The following is a 22,920-nucleotide window of genomic DNA, read 5'->3' on the forward strand; positions in this document are numbered from 1 at the left end:
TTATGAATGAGTTTTTAACAAGCAAATACAAGCTCAAAACTTAATATCTTGATCCGTTTACCAACTCTATGACATTGTACTCCCACAACAAGAGTGCTACACATTCCTTCATGCATCAGAGCTAATGTTACGATATAACATTGGCAATTGCATTATCTCATTTTTAATAGTGCTCCAGTGATTACATATTATTTATCGGCATAGTTGGGGTTTCTACCTTTCTATTGGTCGGATCACATCCCTCGTTGTTGATGTTTTAGCAATCATAAATAGTGTCAACTTGGCTCAAGATTGTCAATATCTTTATTAGTCTAATTAACTGATAAATTTATTGAAGCATAATATACGAAAGCGAAAGCATATAAAGGAAAAGAGAGATTCGACTTTAGTCACATAATTAAACAAAAATGCTACTTGCACAACCGTTGTGTTGGTTGTGTTGGGTAATTCTGACCGTCCAGATGTATTTGGACGGTCTAGATTTTAAAAAAACTCTTCCATGGATAAGTTTAACTTTTATGAGGAAGAGTTTGAGCGAATCCTGACCATTCATTACAGCCATGGAAGGCTAGAGATTGGTTGTGTGTTGTGTTTTACACAACCGTTGTGTGTGTAGCACTTTTGTTATTTAAAAGCTACGTGCTCGCGTTCTCAATTATCGTTCTCACAAATTTTAGTAGATTGAAATATATTTCAAGACGTTTTTACGCGTGCACTCCTGCATCGGCTCACGCCTTCAAATTATGTAACTTCGGATTTGACTCAACATTAAAAATGCCGTTTGGTCATGTTTTTTCATTACAGACCCTAAACTTACACAAATTGATGCTACGCAGAGTACTTTATGACTTATTATGAGTAACCCTTTGTCTGAGGAATTACCCTTCATTTAGGCTCCGTTTCAAAAAAAATTTAAAAAAATAAATAGTTTATTTCACATTTTTAAACTCAAAAATAATGTAATTAAAAATAAATTTTTAATTTTTTTGCATCGTATAAAAGATTTTGATGAGATTTTTCAAATAAGATCCATATTGCATATTTTTATATTTTAATAAATCCATAAATTTTAAGATTGAAATTGACTTCTTAATAAATAATAATTTTTTTCCCGTTGCGAAACGGGGCCTAAATCAAAAAAGAAAACCCTTTGTCCCCGGGAAGATTGTGTATTTTGAAAAATTCTAACTCCACGCCCATCTACATACTCACTTATACATCCATACTCACAATAGAGGTGGGTCCCACACACACTGGGTGTGTAGTGTGTGCGGGTTCCACCCCTATTATGAGTGTGAGTGTGTAATTGGGTGCGTAAATGAGTGCGTAGGTAGAATTATTGGTGTATTTATGGAGCTAAATGTTGTTTTTTTTTTCTTTCCAGAAAGTCTCTGAGTACATATGTTCATGTACATACATCACATACATACGTCTTTTGGGTCCGTTTTGAGTCTCAAATAGATGATCGGAACTGCTCATTTTGTTTAAAATACTTTGCTAACGGTCCTTGCCAAAAATAAGCTCAATCCAGTATCAATAAGAACGTTTACTAAACTTCTAACTTTGCTTTAGAATTCAAGCTTGAATTCTGGGACAAAGTTGGACATTTTGTATACATCTTATTTAATTCCGGATTGAGCTTATTTTTGTAGAATTCATAAAAAAATATTTTAAACAAAATGAGCGGCTCCGATTGTTTTTTGAGAACTCAAAACGGGCCTAAAAAAAATATGTACTCGCTGGTACAGATATGAAATCTGTACTATCTGTACCAGTAGCCCCTCTCCTTTTTTTTTCCCCGAGAATCTCAGATAAGGCGGTGCATTTTGCTTTGGACACAAGGGAAGGGAGAGATGCCGCCTAGCAGTCCCTTATACTAGTAAAAGTTTACTCCATCGAGGGGTTTTGGAGGGTTAGCGCGGAGTGAGCTCATGCTGTTATTTGTCTAGGGTTTTCTTTTGTAATCTTTGTTTTGGCAAGTCGGTTTTCTTCGCAATCGTAGCAGCGTATAATCCAATTTATACTCGATCAGAACCATCCCCAATTTATATACGAGTAAGTTCTGTCTTTCTTCTGATTTTCTCCCCCTTTATTTATGAATTATGAGATGAGATTGTTTGGGGATAACTCATGTTTTCAGTACCACGTCGATTAATTTTCTCTCGTTTGGTCTTCGCAGCTCTAACATCCGTAGAAACCCTAGTTGTGAAGGTTTCTAAAACACCATCGGAGCAATCTGGGAGTACGTTTACTACTACCCTAGTTGGAAGCTATATAAGGTTACTAAAACCCTAGTTGTGAAGGTTAATTAGGATTTGTCGTTTGCACTATTCCGCTAAACCTTCCTTGTTCTGTTTCCTTGATTTAGGGTTTCTCGGTGAGTTTCAGAGATGGCGCATCTTGGTGGCGGTGCTGAGGCACACGCTCGGTTCAAGCAGTATGAATATCGAGCCAACTCGAGTCTTGTCCTGACAACGGACTCCCGACCTCGCGACACTCACGAGCCCACTGGTGAGCCCGAGTCCCTCTATGGGAAGATAGACCCCAAATCTTTTGGTGACCGTGTTTCCAAGTCTAAACCCCCAGAGTTAGACGAGAAGCTTAAGAAATCGAAGAAGAAAAAGGAACGCGAACCACTTGCTACTGAACCCACACCTGCCAGGCAGAGCAAGAGAAGGCGTCTGCAAGAAGAAAGTGTCCTGACTTCTACTGATGAAGGGGTTTACCAGCCTAAGACCAAGGAAACAATGGCAGCTTACGAGGCTCTGCTTGGTGTCATTCAACAGCAATTTGGTGGCCAGCCTCTCAACATAGTTAGTGGTGCGGCAGATGAGATATTGGCTGTCCTCAAGAATGAGACTGTCAAAAACCCAGACAAGAAGAAGGAAATTGAGAAACTGTTGAACCCTATACCAAATCAATTATTTGATGATCTTGTTTCGATCGGGAGGCGTATCACTGATTACCATGACGCAGGTGATGCAGGTGGTGGTTCTGCTGTGGCTAATGGTGATGATGCCCTCGATGACGATGTGGGTGTTGCTGTTGAGTTTGAGGAGAATGAAGAGGAGGAAGAGGAGAGTGATCTCGATATGGTGCACGAGGACGAAGAAGAGGATGATGATGTTATGGAAGGGAGCGGTGCTGGAGGAATGCAGATGGGTGGTGGGATTGATGACGATGACATGCAAGAAGCTAATGAGGGTATGACTCTTAATGTGCAAGATATTGATGCGTATTGGCTTCAAAGGAAGATTTCTCAGGCATATGAGCAACAGATTGACCCGCAACAGAGCCAGAAGCTAGCAGAAGAGGTACTTAAGATTCTAGCCGAGGGCGATGACCGCGAGGTTGAAACTAAACTACTAGTGCATCTCCAATTTGATAAGTTCAGCCTCATTAAGTATCTTTTGCGGAATAGATTGAAGATTGTGTGGTGTACCCGTCTCGCCAGGGCTGAAGACCAGGATAAGAGGAAGAAAATCGAAGAAGAAATGTTGGGCTCAGGCCCAGAATTGGCTGCAATTTTGGAGCAGTTGCATGCCACCAGGGCAACTGCTAAAGAGAGGCAAAAGAACTTGGAGAAAAGCATTAGAGAGGAAGCTCGTAGATTGAAGGATGAGAGTGGTGGTGTTGATGGGGACCGAGAACGAAGGGGTATTGCAGATAAGGATGCAGACAGTGGTTGGTTGAAGGGCCAGCGTCAGTTGCTTGATCTTGAAAACATCGCATTTCACCAAGGTGGTCTTTTGATGGCGAACAAAAAGTGTGAGCTTCCACTGGGTTCGTATAGGAACCATAGAAAGGGATATGAAGAAGTTCATGTGCCAGCTTTAAAGCCAAAACCAATTGCTCCTGGTGAAGAGCTTATAAAGATATCTGACATGCCAGAGTGGGCGCAACCAGCTTTCAAAGGGATGGCCCAGCTGAACAGGGTTCAAAGTAGAGTTTATGAAACTGCCCTTTTTTCAGCTGAGAATATTCTTCTTTGTGCTCCCACTGGGGCAGGGAAGACAAATGTTGCAATGCTAACCATACTCCAGCAGATTGCATTGCATAGAAATGATGATGGGACTTTTGACCATAGCAAGTACAAGATAGTCTATGTGGCACCGATGAAAGCACTTGTTGCTGAAGTGGTTGGCAATCTGTCTAACCGTCTGCAGCAATATGATGTCAAGGTGAAGGAGCTAAGTGGAGACCAGACCCTTACTCGTCAACAAATTGAAGAAACCCAGATTATTGTCACTACTCCAGAGAAGTGGGACATCATAACCAGAAAATCAGGAGATCGTACGTATACACAGCTTGTTAAACTTGTTATCGTTGATGAGATTCATCTTCTGCATGATAACAGGGGACCTGTTCTGGAAAGTATTGTTGCAAGAACTGTTAGGCAGGTTGAAACCACGAAAGAGCATATTCGTTTGGTTGGCTTGTCTGCCACGCTACCTAACTATGAGGACGTGGCATTGTTTCTGCGTGTTGATTTGAATAAAGGACTCTTCCATTTTGACAATAGCTACAGACCTTGTCCTCTTGCTCAACAGTATATCGGGATCACAGTTAAGAAGCCTTTGCAGAGATTCCAGTTGATGAATGATGTTTGTTATGAAAAGGTCATTGATATTGCAGGAAAGCATCAGGTTCTGATTTTTGTACACTCTAGGAAAGAAACTGCAAAAACAGCCTGTGCAATCCGAGATGCTGCACTTGCTAATGACACTCTTGGAAGATTCTTGAAAGAGGATAGTGTTAGCCGTGAAATACTTCATAGCCAGACAGAGCTGGTAAAGAGCAATGATCTTAAAAACCTACTGCCGTATGGCTTTGCAATTCATCATGCAGGAATGGCTAGGGCTGATCGCCAACTTGTTGAGGATCTCTTTGGTGAGGGGCATGTGCAAGTGCTGGTTTCCACAGCAACTCTAGCTTGGGGTGTCAATTTGCCTGCTCACACTGTGATCATCAAAGGTACCCAGATTTACAATCCTGAAAAGGGTGCGTGGACTGAGTTGAGCCCTCTGGATGTTATGCAGATGTTGGGGCGTGCAGGGCGGCCTCAATATGATTCTTACGGAGAAGGAATAATTATAACTGGCCACAGTGAACTCCAATATTATCTATCTTTAATGAACCAACAACTTCCTATTGAAAGTCAGTTTGTGTCAAAATTGGCTGATCAGTTAAATGCAGAAATTGTTCTTGGAACTGTTCAAAATGCCAGAGAAGCTTGCAATTGGCTCAGTTATACTTACTTGTATGTTCGCATGCTACGAAATCCTACTCTTTATGGTTTGGCACCTGATGCTTTGACAAGAGACATATTATTGGAGGAGCGAAGAGCTGATCTTGTAAGTATCCTTTGGGCTATAACTTACGTCTTAGCATCTTGATTGTTCATTTTACTTGTTTGGTTTAATTATCATTTATTATGGCGGAGATCTGCCAAATAATTTAGTAAATTTCGTAAGTTACATAACACCATATTATAACGTTCTATTCTAAAGTTCGCAGCTAAAATTATCCTCCTAGGTACTGACAAATTGTATGGTGTCATCAATGTAATCTTGCTGACACAGTTGGAAATTGGAGTGGAATGAGGGTGAAGTGAAAATCAAAGGCAGATAGTGTTTAACTTTAAGCAATGTTCTCCGTAGTTATACTTGAAAGTACTTAAATGACAACTGTGTGCTTGTGTGTGTATATGTTCTCTTACACTCTGCCTGGATTGAGTGAAGGGCGGGTGAAAGGACGTCCAAGTTACGGGAAGAAGGAGAAGGGAGGGTGGGAAGGGCAGATGAAGTACATATCTTCTTGTTTGGTTTCACCAAGGAAAGGAAGGGTTACCTTTCCTTGATCTTTCTAGACAATTATTATAAGGGGTAGGGAGGTCCATATCTTGATATTTAACCCTAAAAAAGCTAATAAGTGAATGATATACTAAAAATTACACCCTATTTGTTAACTATAAGCACTTCAGTACCCCTCTTTCTTCCCAATTTTGGAGGGGAATATAAGTGCTTAAAATTGTGGATCTGTTTCCCAACTCCATACTCTTCACACCATTACCCTTCAATCAAAAGGTGTTTGTCATGGAAAAGTAATCATTCAGAGCAGCTTCCTAAAGTACTTGCGGTGTGATCTAATTAATTGATTCTTGGACTGTGTTTGGTGTGCCTGCATGTGCACATTTGCCTCCGTCCTTAGCACATGCCGGACTCATAGAGAATATTAGCACTTATCGACTGAGATTATAAAGTAGATGCCGTGCAATGTGGAATCATTGGCACATGCCTTTAAAATCATATAATGGTCTAATGTTTTTGTGATAGTTTAGCTACTGGTACGATTTGGATGATTTTCTGTTCGTCTGATTTCTGGTACTTGTAAAATTGTATTGACCGAGTCCTCCTCCGTCCACTGTCATTCTGAAGATTTCTCTTTTATTGACAATTTATTTGTTTTTTGGTTTAGTGAATTTTAGGGAAGATGCAATATGTTATGGAAGCCATTGGATATAATACTAGTTGGTAGATTAAACTTTCAAAAGGAAGCTTTTGATACTTATAAACACTCCTACTTTTATTGTTTACATTGCAAAATTCTATTGATATTGAATGTAATAATACTTATTCCAACGTAGGGAGTATATTCTTGCTGAGTAACAAAAATTTCACTGAAACCAAAATGCGCTTCTTAGAGGCGTTGAGCTTGCTGGGATTCTGGAAGAGGCCGTTGTTATGTCTTCTGAGTGTTAAAGTGTCTTATTACCAGCCCCATGGAGGGGTAGGTAAACCGAAGAGGCCTAAATCCTTTTTAGTGATAAATGCTGAACAACTAGTACTTGAGAGTTTTCTTGAGCAGCAGGGGGGTAAAGATGGGGCTGAGGAGGTGGGTCTTTACTCTTTAGTTGATTACAGTCTTGGATAGGCATCTTGCCATCTTTATTTCCTCCTCTTGAATTTCTACTGGAGTATTAGTGTTAACCACTAGTCACCTTCTAGAATCTAAATCGTGATTACTCGGAAATAGATGTTATCTGTGTTTTTTTTTTTTTCCAACTTATTATTAGACCCTGAAAGGATTGGATTCATGCTTCTCATATCATTTCTTTTTATGCCTTATGGCTACAGGGGTGGCATTCTGTTTAGATGTCCATTTTTATTTACTCGTCTAATTCTACTATTTTGGCGTAAAGTTCTGGCTTCTGACTAGGGTAACGATTTTTGCAGATTCATTCCGCAGCAACAGTATTGGACAAAAATAACCTTGTCAAGTACGATAGGAAAAGTGGATATTTCCAGGTCACTGACTTGGGTCGCATTGCTAGCTACTATTATATTACTCATGGAACAATATCCACATATAATGAGCATTTGAAGCCAACAATGGGTGATATTGAGCTTTGTCGGTTGTTCTCACTCAGTGAAGAGTTCAAGTATGTAACAGTGAGACAAGATGAGAAGATGGAACTAGCGAAGCTGTTAGATCGTGTTCCGATTCCAATCAAGGAAAGCCTGGAAGAGCCTAGTGCGAAGATTAATGTATTGCTTCAAGCCTATATTTCACAGTTAAAGCTTGAAGGGCTATCTTTGACATCTGATATGGTCTACATAACGCAGGTTTGTTACTGTCATTATTTACTCTTTAGATGAAATTGCTTATTGTTTCATTTAGTCGGATGCTTTTCCTAGTTCAAGCTAAAATTTCTAAAACTCTGTATATTTATTATATTTATATTCGTCCTTTTGCTTCTGTAGAGTGCTGGACGACTCATGAGAGCGCTTTTCGAGATTATTTTGAAAAGAGGATGGGCGCAATTAGCTGAGAAGGCTATGAACTTGTGCAAAATGGTTAGCAAGAGGATGTGGAGTGTTCAAACGCCGCTTCGGCAATTCCATGGGATTCCAAATGAAATTTTGATGAAGCTGGAGAAGAAAGATATCGCCTGGGAAAGGTATTACGATCTCTCCTCTCAGGAGCTAGGAGAACTTATTCGTTTCCAAAAGATGGGAAGAACACTTCATAAATTTATTCACCAGTTCCCAAAACTGAACTTGGCCGCTCATGTCCAACCAATTACTCGCACTGTGTTGAGGGTTGAGCTGACAATCACTCCGGACTTTCAGTGGGAGGACAAGGTTCATGGGTTTGTGGAACCATTTTGGGTTATTGTTGAGGATAATGATGGGGAATATATCCTCCATCACGAATATTTCTTGTTGAAAAAGCAGTATATTGACGAGGATCACACGTTGAATTTCACAGTGCCAATCTATGAACCACTGCCACCTCAATACTTCATTCGTGTTGTGTCAGATAGATGGCTTGGATCGCAGTCTGTTTTACCCGTTTCTTTCAGGCACCTTATTTTGCCGGAAAAGTATCCTCCACCGACCGAGTTGTTGGACCTGCAACCATTGCCTGTGACTGCTTTGAGAAATCCATCATATGAAGCTCTTTATCATGAATTTAAGCATTTCAATCCTGTCCAAACTCAGGTTTTCACGGTATTGTACAACACGGATGACAATGTTTTAGTTGCAGCACCAACTGGGAGTGGGAAAACAATATGTGCAGAGTTTGCTATATTGAGGAATCACCAGAAGGGGCCTGAGAGCATGATGCGTGCTGTTTACGTAGCTCCTATTGAAGCTCTTGCTAAGGAGCGGTATAACGAATGGAAGAGGAAGTTTGGGGAGGGTCTAGGGATGAAAGTGGTCGAATTAACAGGGGAAACAGCAACAGATCTAAAGCTGCTCGAGAGAGGTCAACTAATAGTGAGTACTCCTGAGAAGTGGGATGCGTTATCTCGTCGCTGGAAACAGCGGAAGCATATTCAGCAGGTTACACTATTCATCATTGATGAACTCCATTTGATTGGTGGTCAAGGGGGCCCTATTGTGGAGGTTATTGTGTCTAGGATGAGGTATATAGCAAGCCAGGGCGAGAACAAGATCCGCATTGTGGCCCTTTCTACTTCGCTTGCAAATGCCAAGGATCTGGGTGAATGGATTGGGGCTACCTCTCATGGCCTTTTCAATTTTCCTCCCGGTGTCCGTCCTGTACCCTTGGAAATACACATTCAAGGCATTGATATAGCTAATTTTGAAGCAAGGATGCAAGCAATGACAAAGCCAACTTATACGGCAATTGTCCAACATGCCAAGATTGGGAAACCTGCCATTGTGTTTGTTCCTACGAGGAAGCATGCACGATATACTGCTGAAGACCTTATGACGTACTCAAGTGTTGACAGTGGGGAAAAGCCAATGTTCTTACTACAGTCTGCAGAAAAGCTGGAACCGTTCCTTTCTAGGATTAAGGAACCGATGTTGAGTGAGACACTACGATATGGTGTTGGCTATCTGCACGAGGGCTTAAGTAGTACAGATCAAGACATTGTGAAGACGCTCTTTGAAACTGGAGGGATACAAGTTTGTGTAATGAGCAGTTCAATGTGCTGGGGAGTGCCATTGTCAGCGCACTTGGTGGTAGTTATGGGAACACAGTATTATGATGGGCGGGAAAATGCTCATACTGATTACCCAGTCACTGATCTGTTACAGATGATGGGCCATGCCAGTCGACCTCTTGTGGATAACTCTGGCAAGTGTGTCATCCTTTGTCATGCACCGCGTAAAGAATACTACAAGAAGTTCTTGTATGAAGCATTCCCAGTCGAAAGCCATTTACACCATTTCCTGCACGATAATTTGAACGCAGAGATTGTTGTTGGAGTCATTGAGAACAAGCAAGATGCTGTGGACTATCTGACTTGGACGTTTATGTATAGGAGGCTTACTCAGAATCCAAACTACTATAATCTTCAGGGAGTTAGCCACAGGCATCTCTCTGATCACCTTTCAGAGCTTGTCGAGAACACACTCAACGATCTCGAAGCAAGCAAATGTGTTGCTATTGAGGATGATGTGGAGCTCTCTCCTTTGAACCTTGGCATGATAGCATCATACTACTATATCAGTTACACCACAATAGAACGTTTTAGTTCATCTTTGACCACCAAAACAAAGATGAAGGGTCTTCTAGAGATTTTGGCTTCTGCTTCAGAGTATGCGTTACTGCCAATACGTCCTGGAGAGGAAGAGTTGATTCGAAAGCTGATTAATCACCAAAGGTATGCCTTTGATAATCCCAAATGCACGGACCCCCATGTGAAGGCTAATGCTCTGCTACAAGCCCATTTCTCAAGGCATGTGGTTGGTGGGAATCTAGCTTCTGATCAGCGAGAGGTGCTCCTTTCTGCCAGTAGACTGCTCCAAGCTATTGTTGATGTCATTTCCAGCAACGGGTGGCTTAGTCTAGCACTTCTCGCTATGGAAGTAAGCCAGATGGTGACACAGGGCATGTGGGAGAGGGATTCTATGCTTTTGCAACTTCCACATTTCACGAAAGAATTGGCTAAGAAATGTCAAGAGAACCCTGGGAAGAGTATTGAGACCGTGTTTGATTTGGCAGAGATGGAGGATGATGAAAGGCGAGAACTGTTGCAAATGCCAGATTCACAGTTGATGGATATTGCACGATCTTGTAACCGTTTCCCAAATATTGATCTGACATATGACGTCGTCGATGGTGACAATGTGAGGGCAGGGGAGGATGTCAGTTTACAGGTTACTCTTGAAAGGGATCTCGAGGGCAAGACAGAGGTGGGGCCTGTTGATTCACCTAGGTATCCCAAAACCAAAGAAGAAGGATGGTGGCTTGTGGTTGGTGATACCAAAAGTAACCAGTTGCTTGCCATCAAAAGAGTTTCGTTGCAGAGGAAAGCCAAAGTCAAGCTTGATTTCGCTGCTCCTGGAGAAGCTGGAAAGAAGACGTATACCCTCTACTTTATGTGCGATTCTTACATGGGTTGTGACCAGGAATATAGCTTTGCTGTTGATGTCAAAGAAGCCACTCTCGAAGATGACAGTTGAAGAGAATTAGCGCGTGCTTTGTACACTGAACTTCTTCTGGGCTACTGCACTTTTGGCATGGTCATTGGATTTAGTACTTTTACTTTTGTCTGTTTTGGATTTAGCATGTTAATTATTACTGTTATTGCTAGACTTATGTTGACATGTTATGTATCGTTTTAAGTCGACTCTTACTTAAAATGGTGGAGAGATCTTTTTAGCTAACAGGCATCGCTTATGTTTGCTCTCTTTTTGTGATGTCCAGCTTAATATTTGATTATCAAAAGAATCACAATTGTTGCTCTCGTTTTCCATGTTTTTGCTTTTAATTTTTGTTTCAACTCCTGTGAAGGTAGTTTTCCTGTCATCATAGTATATAGGAAATTGCAGGTGATGTAACTATTTTGTCCCTCAGTGGTTTGAGTCTGGTTATGTTAGCTCCCAATGAGAGACTCATGTCTGAGTCTGGTTACTTATGCCCGATACTCTGTGTTAAAGAAGAAGAAATTATTGTCTTTGGAGTCATTATTTGAAATTTTAGCCAGTGAGGTCTTGAGTCCAGGTTAGTAGGTTTCTGCAACCATGTTGTGCCATCGTTTGCCCTTACTGGTGATCATGAAATGGCATAACATTTAGTCTCTGTGATTGTAAGGTGAGGATGGATTAGCAATTTCTTTTAGAATTATCATTCAAATTAAAAGGACCCATTGGTTGAATAATGTTGTAATGTACTTCGAGCCGTCTAAGAGAATACGGAACATCTTTTTGATGTTATTTACATTCATAAGTTCTCGTGTGCTCTCTCTCTCTCTCAAATGCGGTGCCAAAAAGGTGTAAAAGTTGTTGAGGGCATAGTGAATGGAAGGAATACATACATTGACTTGAAAAAAGGAAAACGAAAAGGAAAAGGAAAAAAAGAAAGACTTCCTCGGTCCCTTGGTAATTCCTTCCTAGTTCCATCCTTCCTACGCTGACCGTGCGGGCCGCGCTAGTGGAAGGGTGGGCCAATCAAGATGGTCTGGACCTGCCCCCCGCTCCAAATTTTAAAAACACTGGCCCATTATCTAGATCTGGGCCCACCAACCTTTAGATTTTCTACTCCCATTCATTTCCCCCAACCCACTTGCGATTACAAGGAAGAAGATCCCTAAAATCCGAATTTGAAAACTCCCCCCCTCCTCTCTCTCTCTCTCTCTCTCTCTCTCTCTCAAGAGAAGAAGAAGAAGAAGAAGAATTGTAGGCATTAGCGATGGAGAAGGATGATGAGATAGGAGTAGTAAAGTTGGATCCAGAGACGGAGTTCCTTTACTCCAAACAAGCGACTACTGGTAATGAATGGGAACTGTTCAAGGAGAATGTCAAGCCCATCAAGAGAGGCCGAAACATCACCCTCCTAAACCAAGCCCTTAAATCCCACTCCGACTCTCAACTCAAGAAATCTCTCCTCCACACCCGAAGGTACTTTAATTCTATTCCCATTATCTATATATCTGATTTATGCCAACGGCTTTCAACTTATCGTTTATAGACATTTTTTCATCTTCGATTTCCCCTTTCAGGCGGTTGATTGAAGCGATTGACGAGTACAAAGGGGATGACCCTCTTCATCCATGGCTTGAGTGAGTACACAGATACCCTTTTCATCGTTTTCTTTTATATGCATTTGAATATAACGTGTTCATTCTGTTCAGTTGTTCAATTAGATAGAGCGTTTCGAGTACAATCCAGCTCCTGTAGTAGCTGATGAATCGTTTTACTTGTCTTCTGACATTTTTACTTTATCATGTAGTTTCAGAGAAAGGAAGATATGTTGTAATTTATGTAGGTTGTATGTTAGCTGATTTATGGAACTGGGGTTTCTTACACTTCGAAGTGGTGAAGAACATATTCCGGCCTCCTAATGTATCTACACCCTTAGTGTATTGCAAGCGCGGTATAGCATGGAAGCAAGGGGAATATCATGTTATGTTTAATGGTATTTACCCCTCATCGGTTTGCAACTTAACATCAAGTATAGAAATAGACCGGAAAAAAAAAAAAAAAAAACTCTATTCGGAATACGCCATGTAGGAGAGAGAATCGAGAAGAGAGCTATCAAGTGTTGACTTCAGATTTCCGTCACCATGTTAATTGCTACTTATTCAGTTACTGACTTCTTGTTCTCTTTAATTTATTTTCTAAAGGTGCATCAAATGGGTCCAGGAGGCTTTTCCTCCTGGTGGAGACTGCTCAGGACTGGTTGTGATTTATGAACAATGTGTGCGTACGTTTTGGCATGAAGACCGCTACAAGAATGATCTTCGTTACCTAAAAGTGTGGTTGGAATATGTGGGTGCCTTTCTTTCTGACCTGACTGGTTTAATAATACACTATATAATTCATATTCTTGTGTCCAAGTTCAACTATAAGCTGTTGTATCATTAGCTTAAGAAGTGGATCTGAAATGTCATTGTAGGCTGAAAATTGTGCAGATGCCGAAGTCATATATAACTTTCTGGAAGCGAACAAAATTGGGCAGGCACACTCTATTTTCTTCATATCATATGCTTTGCACATGGAATCGAAGAATAAGATTAGAACAGCAAATGAAATATTTAATCGTGGGATGTCAAGGTAAACTCCTTTGATCCACAATTCCATTAGTAGATTTTCTGAATTGTGCATTGGAAATTAACTTCACTTTTATGTGTATAGAAAAGCTTTAATCTTGATTTACACCCTTAGAAGAAAGCATGGAATACAGACTTTTGATAAGATCATAGTAGACATTCTAGTATTACGCAAGTTCATTAGTTGAGTCTTCTCGTGTGTTTGTTGATTTTTATCTTTCGATACATGGTGGTTATTATGAAATCACAAGCTTGTGTTTCTCATTACATTTTCTATGCCGTAGGGATGCTCAACCAATTGAAAAATTAAAGGCTGCTTATAAGAAGTTTCTTGCACGTTCAATGGGAAGACCAAAAGCTACAGATGTAGGATATGCAACGAGTCAAAGTTCTATTTCTTTTTCTCTGTGTTTATCAAATGAAAACTTGTTACAGATGTCATTATAAGCTCCATTTTTTCCAATTGTCAGGAGGATTCCAAAGAGAATAGCTCGCTTGTCCGAAGCTTTGGAACTGTATTGGCTAGGGGAGAAAGCCGTAAGTTCCAGCTTTGTTGAAGTTTTTCCTTATGTCGTTCTGCCACCTGAAATCTTGCCTGCTGAAGTTTTTCCTGCTGTTGCAGGAACCCAAACAACAGAGAGTTCTGATTTTCTGAGGAAAAAATTGAAGCAGGACAGGTGAGTTCACAGTGCCCTTTATCTTGCCTTATAAGGAAAGAATATGATTTGAGGAAAAATTCAACATATGCACCTTCAAAATAGTGTAATACAAGCTGTTTGACTCATTAATAATAATGCCGCTTTATTGGGTTTAACTGTGTAAGTTAGTATATCTATGTTGCCGTTGATATTTTGCTTGAATGTACTCTCAATTTTATTCTTCAATAGGGCTCATGGAACTCCGCTTGCCATTTACAAAGATAGCAAAGCTGATGTCAGCTTGGTTTATCAACCAGAGTTGTCAAAGACAGACACCAAATCTTGGAATGTTCTTGGAGCTCGAGCAGAGAGAAATAAAGAGAATAATGCGATTCCTACCAAGTGGACCTCCAATAAGGTTAGTTTTGGAATATTATCATATTCTACTGTCCAATTTGCCTGCAGTTTGAGCAATGGTGTTATCACATCACAACTGAATTGTATCCCACGTCAAAATTACTACTTTCAGATTCCACGAAGAGCAGTGCCTAGAGCTGGAGGAGCAACTGCCAGTGCCTGCATTGAGATCTTCGTTGACGAGGAGTGTCTAGAGTGAGTAATAAACACCTTCTTTAGGCTATATATAATATAATAATATGTCAAATAGGTCGGTAATATAGGGGCAGATTCACATTGGCAGTCATGTGGGACCAAGTTAAAGTTGCTTTGCCTTGATTTTATGCTGCTTCTGTGAACCTTAACTTGCCAAATTTCATGGGCATCTCATTTGCTCGCTACACCTCTTCACAATTTTCCATTTAAATGGTTGTGTCTAATAGATTTTTTTGTGGTTGGCTTCAGTTAAATGTGTCTTGTTTAACCGGAATAATCCTCAAACATCGAACTATGGTTTTATTTAGTACCAAATAATTCTTGCAGTTTCGCCTCTTCGCCTCCTTTGCCACGGTTATACTACATTTCCAGCATTATTAATGTTAATTCGTTCTTGTTAAATTTTTCATTGGTCCTTCCCAGAAATAACAAATTGGGCAGCAACAGCGGGAAGTCTTCTACTTTGCAGCTCAGAGACGAGGAGGGTCATGACCTGAAAAAGTAAGTCTTCAACTATTTATGGTAATTCGTTCTTGTTTGAGGTACATGTTTTCTGATCATAGTCAAACTTTATAAAAATTAATGCTTTTTATAGGAAAACAGAGCTATTGAGGGAGAACCCACTGCGCAACTTTCCACCAGACTGTCTTCCCAGATAATCGAAGTAGAATGGTCATCTGTATTTGTTCTGTTGTTGTATGAATTAATCTTCGGCTCAGCTTTTATCTTTAAAGCTCGATCCGTAGTGATCTATCAACATGTTCTTAGTATTGAGAACATTTGGAACTTCTAGTTATGTGTATTGAAATTTTGGAGATGTTAATGAATGATTGTACAAGTACCGTTGTGCTTGAGCATACTTATTAGTTTTCGTTGGAGCCATCTTTCCTGATTTTCTCCCACTGATATGGATGTACCGTCTGTATGGATTCAATATTTTACACCTTTCGCAAATTACCAATTGCCAGTAAATTATGCCATTTACTTGCATACCTCGTAGTCTTTATTCGTGCGAGGAAATCACTTTGTGGCGTGTTCCTACTAGCTGAAGTGATCCCTTTCTGGTCCTTTGGAAACTCTTCCTCTCAGTTAATCTCATGCCGTGAGAGAGAGGGCTCACGTGTTCTGTACCGTGTAATTCTCAAATTGCCCCAAAACGCCCTCAAAACGACGTCGTTTTGAGGGGCTGCAATTTGCAGCGAGTTTTCCTCACTGCAGGGACGTGGGATCCCAGACTTATGCTCATATGTTGAACAGTTGAAGAGATATTTTGTTTACCTCTCAGATGAAACTGCTGCCGGCTTGGCCAAGTACTTCATTTGCACCGTTATCTCTCTTTGTATTTTCGTTCTTGTTCTTCCTTTTCGTTTGTCTGAAATGTTAGAAGTCTGTCTGATTCCTTGCCTTAATTCTTTGCTTGCGGGGTCAGGCAATTGTGTAATCCTGGTTAACCTTCTGAATGGGTTGGTATCAGACCCGCCAATCTGCACTTCAGTGCCCAGGTGTTCCCTAAAGGCTCCTTTGGTTAACCTTGCTTAATTGCTAATTGATTTACTTATTTTCTTGCTGTAGCTCTAAATCATTACGTGTTTCGCTTCTTGATTCAAATTTCAAAGCACACATCAAGCTATTAAACCAAAGAAACAATTAAGCAATTTGAATCATGGGGGACCTAATTTACAATGTCCCTTCTTTATCTTTTGCTAATCCAAACACACCTGAACTAAACTCATCTAATCATATCCGAACTACATCGGTTTCGACAACGTGTGAGGCATATCGGAACATACTACATAGGAAAAGGAAAAGAATAGAAAAGGAAAGTTAAAAATTTTCTCCTCCCATTTTTGGTTTGAGAGGAAAAAGAAGAGGAAAAAACTAAATAAAGTATTAGGAATACTAAAACTCTCTCTTTATTTTTCTCACATTTTCCTCTTCCTTATGTTTCCTTTATTTCTCACTTTCCTCAAATTTCAAACAGGCCTAAGTTAGTAAAGTTACCCATAATAATGTACTCTTTCCGCCTTAAATATTAGTCTGTGATAAAATTTATATCATTTTTTTGAATAGAAAAATAGTACATTATATGCCTTTTAAATATTATTAATTTGCATTAGTATTACGACTTCGGCTCTGCCCTCAACCAATTCTACATCTCTTTGGTCAAACAAAATAAAGTCAGATCTCTTGAAAAAGGCTCTCTCGTAACTAGAACCTTCTACTATATTTTACTACGTAATATTTTTTGGATAAATTACATTAACTCCCCTTAACTATAACTGATTTCTGAGTTACCTCTTCATGTTTGAACTCAGACACTTTACCGCCTTCAACTATGCAAATTGTAAATGTGTTTAACGCCGTTAACAGAATTAATGATTTTACTTTCTTACCCTTGAATCTTATCTTCCCCAATCATTTTCCTACCTCATCAAAATCTCCTATGGAGTCCCTGAAAAATTTCCATTGACAAAGTGAGGGGTACCATAACCAAATCTATCACCCAAAAAATTTTCATTAGTAGACCTATCTCCACAATAGTTCTTCAAAACCCAAACGCAATCCAAGATTCAAATCCTAGTATGCAGATGTTCAAGATGTGCCGGAAAGTCACCCCCACGGCCGTAAACAGTGATTCCACCAACAAACTTGGCCAAGTAGAAAATTGATAACCAAAAATTGTCACATTAGCTTTTAATTATTCATTTAAGAGACACATCATTTTTTCAAACTATAAAAAACTAAAAATTGTGAACAGTAAAATAGTTTTGAAACTAATAAAAACTATTTACTAGAAATAAAAAATAGTTTTTGAAACTTTTTTTTGGAAAAAAATTCATTTAAAAACTATTTTCTAAAAAAAACAATTTTTTAGTAAAATATTGTTCGAAAATAAAGAGAGAGGAAAAGGGAAGAGAGATAAAACATTTCTGTATAATGATTGATGTATTTGATTGAGAATATGTAAGGTCTATTAAATTTGGTTATTGTCAAAATGTTACTAGTTTTGGTTATTCAAAGCCAAAAATTTGATTATTTATAAGGAGGTTGTTAAGTTTGATTATAGCATTGTGAGCTATATTTTGCACCAACATTGTTAACTTTAAAAATGTTTTACTTTTGATTATAACATTGTAGATACTCTAATTACAAATGTATTTTAGAATGTGCTTCATTTATCATGTAGTGAAGCACATTCAATCAATGTAATGGTGACACATCACATAATTTTCAAACCATTTGTGAGACTTTTTACCAATATATTTGTGACACATCACATACGAAGCAAAACATGCCAAAAAAGAGAGTGATTTTTGCACTCCCCAAATTGTTGCGAAAATTAATATGGAGTTAATTTTCCCATTTTCCAAGTTAACAATTCGGGGAGTGCGTTTAACAATTTAAGGAGTGCGAAAATCACTCTCCTGCCATAAAACATGCCAAATGTGGTCACTTTGCTATGTAGTGCGAAACTCAATATTTAGTAGATTTTCGCACTTTCCAAAGTTAACAATTTGGGGTGTGAAGTTAACAATTTGAGGGGTGTGAAAATCACTTATCTGCCGTAAAACATGCCAAATGTGGTCACTTGTGTTGCTATGGATATAATTTTTTGGCTAAATAATCTATTTGGATTATTTTTTGGTCCTTATTCAATAATTTTTTTTGTATTTGTTTATTTTTCATCAAATTTTTGTGGATTATTACTTCATCATGACGAGATGAATCTAAAAAGTAAAAAATTAACATCGAAATCCAATTGTTTGAATAAAGACGAAAATAAGCCACTCGTTTTTATTCAAAAAATTGGATTTTGATGTTAATTTTTTACTTTTTAGATTCATCTGGTCATGATGAAGTAATAATCCACAAAAAAATTGTCAAAAAATAAACAAATACGAAAAAATGTGAATAAGGGAAAAAAAAAAATCAAATGGATTATTTGCCACAATGAAAGTCCAAAGAAACTGGTTAAAAGAGTGTGTGTATCTAACCGTAGCAAATCCATACCTTCTTGTGTTAGGTGATCTCCTATTGGTTCGATGACGGCATTCTGTACACAGTACGTTGATCCTCTGTTGCCGGTCACTTAACAGCTCCCGTCGTTACTACTACCATAATTTCGATTGGTCAAAAATAACTACCACTACTACTTTGTTAAAAAAACAACATAGATACGTGTGAGGCTACCGGTTTTCGAAAAATTATTGGGTGCCCCATGGACAGCGTCTCAATATTTTTTCCGCCATGTGATCCTCCATACTTTGCGATACCCAATATTAATTTGCGGCGAGGAAGGGTGTTGAGGACTCGGGGGCACACTGAATAATTACTCCTGGTTTCCTTACCCACGAAGCAAGCGCGGAATTCTTCACCGTTTCTTCTGCGTTCCCTTCCCTTCCCTTACCCTATCTCTGTTCTGTATATAAACTCCAAAAATTACTGGGTACTTTATTATGCGATCAGTAGCAGTATCGTTTTTTTCTTTGTTTTTTTTCTCAATTTATTTTTCCTTATAACCCAAAAATTAGTAGCGAGATAGGGTAGTGTTTTGTTGTTGGATTCCAATGGGTGATTCTGGAGTTACGGATAACGAAGTTGCCGGGCAATACGATTGGATACTCGATGGAATCCCCGATGATTTGAGCCTGTTCTTCGATGATATTCCCCTTTCAGATGTAACGAATTCGTCTCCTGATTCCCTTCCTTTGACGATCGACGACATCGACCAGATTTTATTGGGAGACGACGACAACGAGGAAAGTCGCCGAGATACGGTCGTTGCGGAGCAGCAGCTGGATATATTCTCGGATTACCTTCTCGATTCGCCCGTCGAGTCCGATCACTCTGCTGAAATCGTTGACTTAACCGACGGCGGCAAGAACGCGAATTCTCCTTCTTCTTCCTCGGAGGAGGAGCATCGTGACGTCATCCTTCCGCAGGATGACAGCGGAGATGGTGGAGATCCGACTAACAAGAAACGGCAAAGGTACGTTTCATTTGGCTTCTCCCCCTCTATACGTCTAGATTCCTCTATGCGGTTGTTAGGGTTTTGGACTTTACCTGTTGGAAAATGCTAAGCATATATAGCCCTAAGGTTCGGATCAAAAAAAAAAGAAGTATATATAGCCCTAGGGTGGTGGATAATGTGTGAAAATTGTACCCATATCCGAGAATAATGTATTGATATGCGTGAGATGTGCATTAAAATTTGAACTTGGTTGGCATTAGATGTATATTTTACATGGACAATGGTTAGCAAGAGCCACTACTCCAGGTAATCGTTCTTCAGTTTAGCTTCTGTTTTGTTTACTTGGTCAACTAATGGGTAAATCCTTTGAAGACATTTATCTGTATTGAATCAAGCTGTACGATTTGTCTTTCTATTGTAAGATTGCAGTACAGATTTTAGGGATGGGGATATTTGTAAATGTTACTATGTTATTTACAGGCAGTTGAGAAATCGGGATGCTGCAGTGAGATCAAGGGAGAGGAAGAAGATGTATGTGAGGGATCTTGAGATGAAAACAAAGTACTTAGAAGGGGAATGCAGGAGGCTGGGGATGTTGCTCCAGTGCTGTTGTGCAGAAAATCAAGCTCTACGCCTTTCCTTGCAGAATGCCAAGGCCTTTGATGCTTCCATGACCAAGCAGGAGTCTGCTGTGCTCTTGTTGGGTACGAAACATGATCCTCCCCTCCCCTGCCCTGCCCTGCCTTTTCTTTATTTTTCATTGTATACTGCCATTATGCTGTTATGTTTGCGGTTTTCTAGTTCTAACCTGTACATGCAATGACTAGTTCTCTCATCTTTTTAACCAACGAAGCCACAGCGTTGGTTGTGTCCCTCTGAAGTAGGTAGGTTTTGTCTCCTAGTTGTTTGCAGGCGGAATCTATAGATCTGTTCATCTCTCTAGGGTGGCTTTACTAAGGCAGTAAGGCTTGAACTGGACTTCATGACTTGGAGTTTTGTGTGTGTTGAGTTACTCGCTCTTGTGAAAAAATGGATGTGATCAATCATTTCCCTAAGCATTACAACTTTCATAAATAAATATATCAGTATGAATCAGGGATTATGCTAGATTGTGAAGGCATGTCTCAGGTAATGAGGAAAACTATCTTGGAACCAGTGTCTCTACAAACTCTCCTGTTGTCTCATCAGAACATGGCCTAACTAATGATGGTGGCGGTGTAGTCATGTCAGTTGTAGTACAATTTGAGCTATTTAGCTTAACTAATCATGGAATTGATCACGCATTTTCCTAAGCCTTCATTTTTCACTCTTGTCAATGGCTGCACACTTCTGTATTCCCTGTTTTGGTAGAGGAGAAACTATGTAGGAACTCATGTCCTTTAAATCCTAAGGCTTTGGTGGAGTATTTTGCCGGTGGAGCTACAGAGATAGGTTGGTTTTTTCGTTACTCTTAAAATTATATTCTATCCATTGACTTTAAAGGATTTGTTTTGGTGACAAAGCTCGAGTCTTCGGAAACCAGTGGTGTGTGACTGTGTGTGGTTGGTTCTTAGGCTTCATGTCTAGAGAATTGGTAGAATTATGTAGGACAACATTGTAGATTTTGAGACTGTGGGACAGGGTTTTTTATTTGGTTGTTTAGGAGTTTTGGTGTCTCCTTTTAATCAGGACACCGATATAGAGATTGGAGGGTCATTTGCAGTATGTTGTTTTTCATTTTTCCTTCAATCATGTTGTGGCGGACTACTTCTCGTTCTTGTTCTCTTTTGTAGTTATTTTCTTTTTCGCTGGTTGAAGTTTTGTGGCGTCCATAATAACATTGCCAGCTCAGTGTCAGTTTCCAGTTTTGTAGCCCTACTAAATAATAATCCTGATGCCATTTTCCCAACAAAAAAAAAAAAAAAACCATCTTTCTTAGCCTTTAACTTCCATTCCATCCAGCGTTATATTTGATATTTGATAGCTTGATACTGACTCTGCTGTGTTGGGTTAAGGAAAGAACTATAGACGAACTTGTGTCATCCAGGCTCCAACTTCCTTTAATGTCTCATTAGATTATGTTCTGTCTTAAGGATGTGGCCTGATTTATAATCCTTGCCACCTTTTTCACTTTTCCGTGGGCTTCTGGAAGCCTTTCAACTGTGAAATCATTTATCAGGTCTCCTTTTCCTCAGTCATATAGCAGTTCTTGTTTTTCTTTGCCCTTTCTTTCATTTTCTTTTCCCAAATGTTTCGTTTTTATCATTCTTGTTATTGTGTTCCCTTTTGGCAGTAAAATGAGGGCATCTTCCTTAAACTTGTTTAGCTGGAATTCAACACCCAAATTCGCACTTTTCTCTGCTATATTTTGGTTCTTAGTGAGGAAGCCTTGACAAATATTGATTTGGATTTTTCGTAGCCGTCAATTTTTATGCAGGGTTTAATTGTTTTGGGCTGATCTTACGAGCTGGTGGAGCTTGTGAGGGTTGCCACATTGGGTGCAACTCCCGCTGTTGCATCTAGGCCTTTACGGTCAAGCTATAAGGGGTATTCATCAACTAGTTGGTTTTCTGCACGTGGATAACTTTCGCTTTTGGTTTTTGCAGAATCCCTGCTGTTGGGTTCCCTGCTTTGGTTCCTGGGCATCGTTTGCCTGCTCATTCAGCCCGGACTGCTCCAGTTCGATCTGGAAACAGTTCAAATAGGAAGCGTGGACAAGAAAAATCAGGGAAGTCTGGCTGTAAGAAAGCCAGGAAGTAAGGTGTTTGGACTCAATCTGTTCCGGTCGTTTATGGTGAGCAAGATATGCAAAGCTTCAAGGTCGAGGATGAAACCAAGTTTCCTTTCTATAAAAGTTTTGGTGTGACTCATGAGGCGTTTCTCTGCTTTGCTTGGCATGTTTTCTGGTTCTGTAGTAAATAAGTATTGGGCTCTTTCTCTCCTAATTTCTCAATACTGTGTTTAGATGGATAATTTTCTATGACACTATTATGAGTTTCGTCAGCTGGAACCCCAATATGTTATTTTTTAAATGTTGCGTTCTTTGGTCGATTATATAGATTATCTGTTCTTTGAAATGGTTGATAAATTTGGCTGGCTTTATTAGCAGAAAGCCGCTTAAAATGCTTATTTCTGTTTTTGCATTGCCAATGGGGCAGAGTTGTCAAAACATGTTAAGGTGTGGTTGG

General features: G+C 39.5%; 3 protein-coding genes across 5 annotated transcripts; all 3 read left to right on the plus strand.

Moving 5' to 3' along the window:
- The first annotated feature begins 1,813 nt into the window (after positions 1 to 1,813).
- Positions 1,814 to 11,147, plus strand: LOC131330771 (DExH-box ATP-dependent RNA helicase DExH12-like). Of its 2 annotated transcripts, none has more exons than XM_058364493.1 (5): positions 1,814 to 2,055; positions 2,180 to 2,279; positions 2,369 to 5,354; positions 7,236 to 7,625; positions 7,764 to 11,147. In XM_058364493.1, exons 3-5 carry the CDS (start codon positions 2,391 to 2,393, stop codon positions 10,941 to 10,943), a joined length of 6,534 nt encoding a protein of 2,177 aa, XP_058220476.1. In that variant the 5' UTR covers positions 1,814 to 2,055; positions 2,180 to 2,279; positions 2,369 to 2,390; the 3' UTR covers positions 10,944 to 11,147. The 2 variants fall into 2 exon arrangements, with proteins under 2 accessions (XP_058220476.1, XP_058220477.1); XM_058364494.1 differs by having other exon boundaries at positions 1,817 to 2,055; positions 2,180 to 2,242.
- Positions 11,148 to 11,900: 753 nt separating this feature from the next.
- On the plus strand, positions 11,901 to 15,663 carry LOC131330774 (mitotic spindle checkpoint protein BUBR1). Of its 2 annotated transcripts, none has more exons than XM_058364497.1 (11): positions 11,901 to 12,380; positions 12,482 to 12,541; positions 13,106 to 13,235; positions 13,378 to 13,535; positions 13,816 to 13,897; positions 14,002 to 14,068; positions 14,154 to 14,208; positions 14,419 to 14,587; positions 14,699 to 14,781; positions 15,205 to 15,282; positions 15,377 to 15,663. In XM_058364497.1, the coding sequence occupies exons 1-11, from the start codon at positions 12,172 to 12,174 to the stop codon at positions 15,438 to 15,440; spliced, it is 1,155 nt and encodes a 384-aa protein (XP_058220480.1). In that variant the 5' UTR covers positions 11,901 to 12,171; the 3' UTR covers positions 15,441 to 15,663. The 2 variants fall into 2 exon arrangements, with proteins under 2 accessions (XP_058220480.1, XP_058220479.1); XM_058364496.1 differs by having other exon boundaries at positions 11,909 to 12,380; positions 13,106 to 13,250.
- A 3,436-nt stretch (positions 15,664 to 19,099) lies between these two features.
- Positions 19,100 to 22,809, plus strand: LOC131330775 (bZIP transcription factor 60). Its single transcript, XM_058364498.1, has 3 exons — positions 19,100 to 19,771; positions 20,234 to 20,457; positions 22,339 to 22,809. Exons 1-3 carry the CDS (start codon positions 19,350 to 19,352, stop codon positions 22,596 to 22,598), a joined length of 906 nt encoding a protein of 301 aa, XP_058220481.1. The 5' UTR covers positions 19,100 to 19,349; the 3' UTR covers positions 22,599 to 22,809.
- Positions 22,810 to 22,920: the final 111 nt, after the last annotated feature.

Source organism: Rhododendron vialii, chromosome 6a, assembly GCF_030253575.1.
Source record: "Rhododendron vialii isolate Sample 1 chromosome 6a, ASM3025357v1".
In the NCBI taxonomy this organism is placed as follows: domain Eukaryota; kingdom Viridiplantae; phylum Streptophyta; class Magnoliopsida; order Ericales; family Ericaceae; genus Rhododendron; species Rhododendron vialii.

Coding starts and splice junctions, on each gene's coding strand:
- LOC131330771 (XM_058364493.1), top strand. CDS start 2,391: ATGGCGCATCTTGGTGGCGGTGCTGAGGCACACGCTCGGTTCAAGCAG. Junction 5,355..7,235: donor AGGAGCGAAGAGCTGATCTT/GTAAGTATCCTT, acceptor CGATTTTTGCAG/ATTCATTCCGCAGCAACAGT. Junction 7,626..7,763: donor ATATGGTCTACATAACGCAG/GTTTGTTACTGT, acceptor TTGCTTCTGTAG/AGTGCTGGACGACTCATGAG.
- LOC131330774 (XM_058364496.1), top strand. CDS start 12,172: ATGGAGAAGGATGATGAGATAGGAGTAGTAAAGTTGGATCCAGAGACG. Junction 14,069..14,153: donor ATTGGCTAGGGGAGAAAGCC/GTAAGTTCCAGC, acceptor CTGCTGTTGCAG/GAACCCAAACAACAGAGAGT. Junction 14,209..14,418: donor AAAAAATTGAAGCAGGACAG/GTGAGTTCACAG, acceptor ATTCTTCAATAG/GGCTCATGGAACTCCGCTTG.
- LOC131330775 (XM_058364498.1), top strand. CDS start 19,350: ATGGGTGATTCTGGAGTTACGGATAACGAAGTTGCCGGGCAATACGAT. Junction 19,772..20,233: donor ACTAACAAGAAACGGCAAAG/GTACGTTTCATT, acceptor TGTTATTTACAG/GCAGTTGAGAAATCGGGATG. Junction 20,458..22,338: donor GTCTGCTGTGCTCTTGTTGG/GTACGAAACATG, acceptor TGGTTTTTGCAG/AATCCCTGCTGTTGGGTTCC.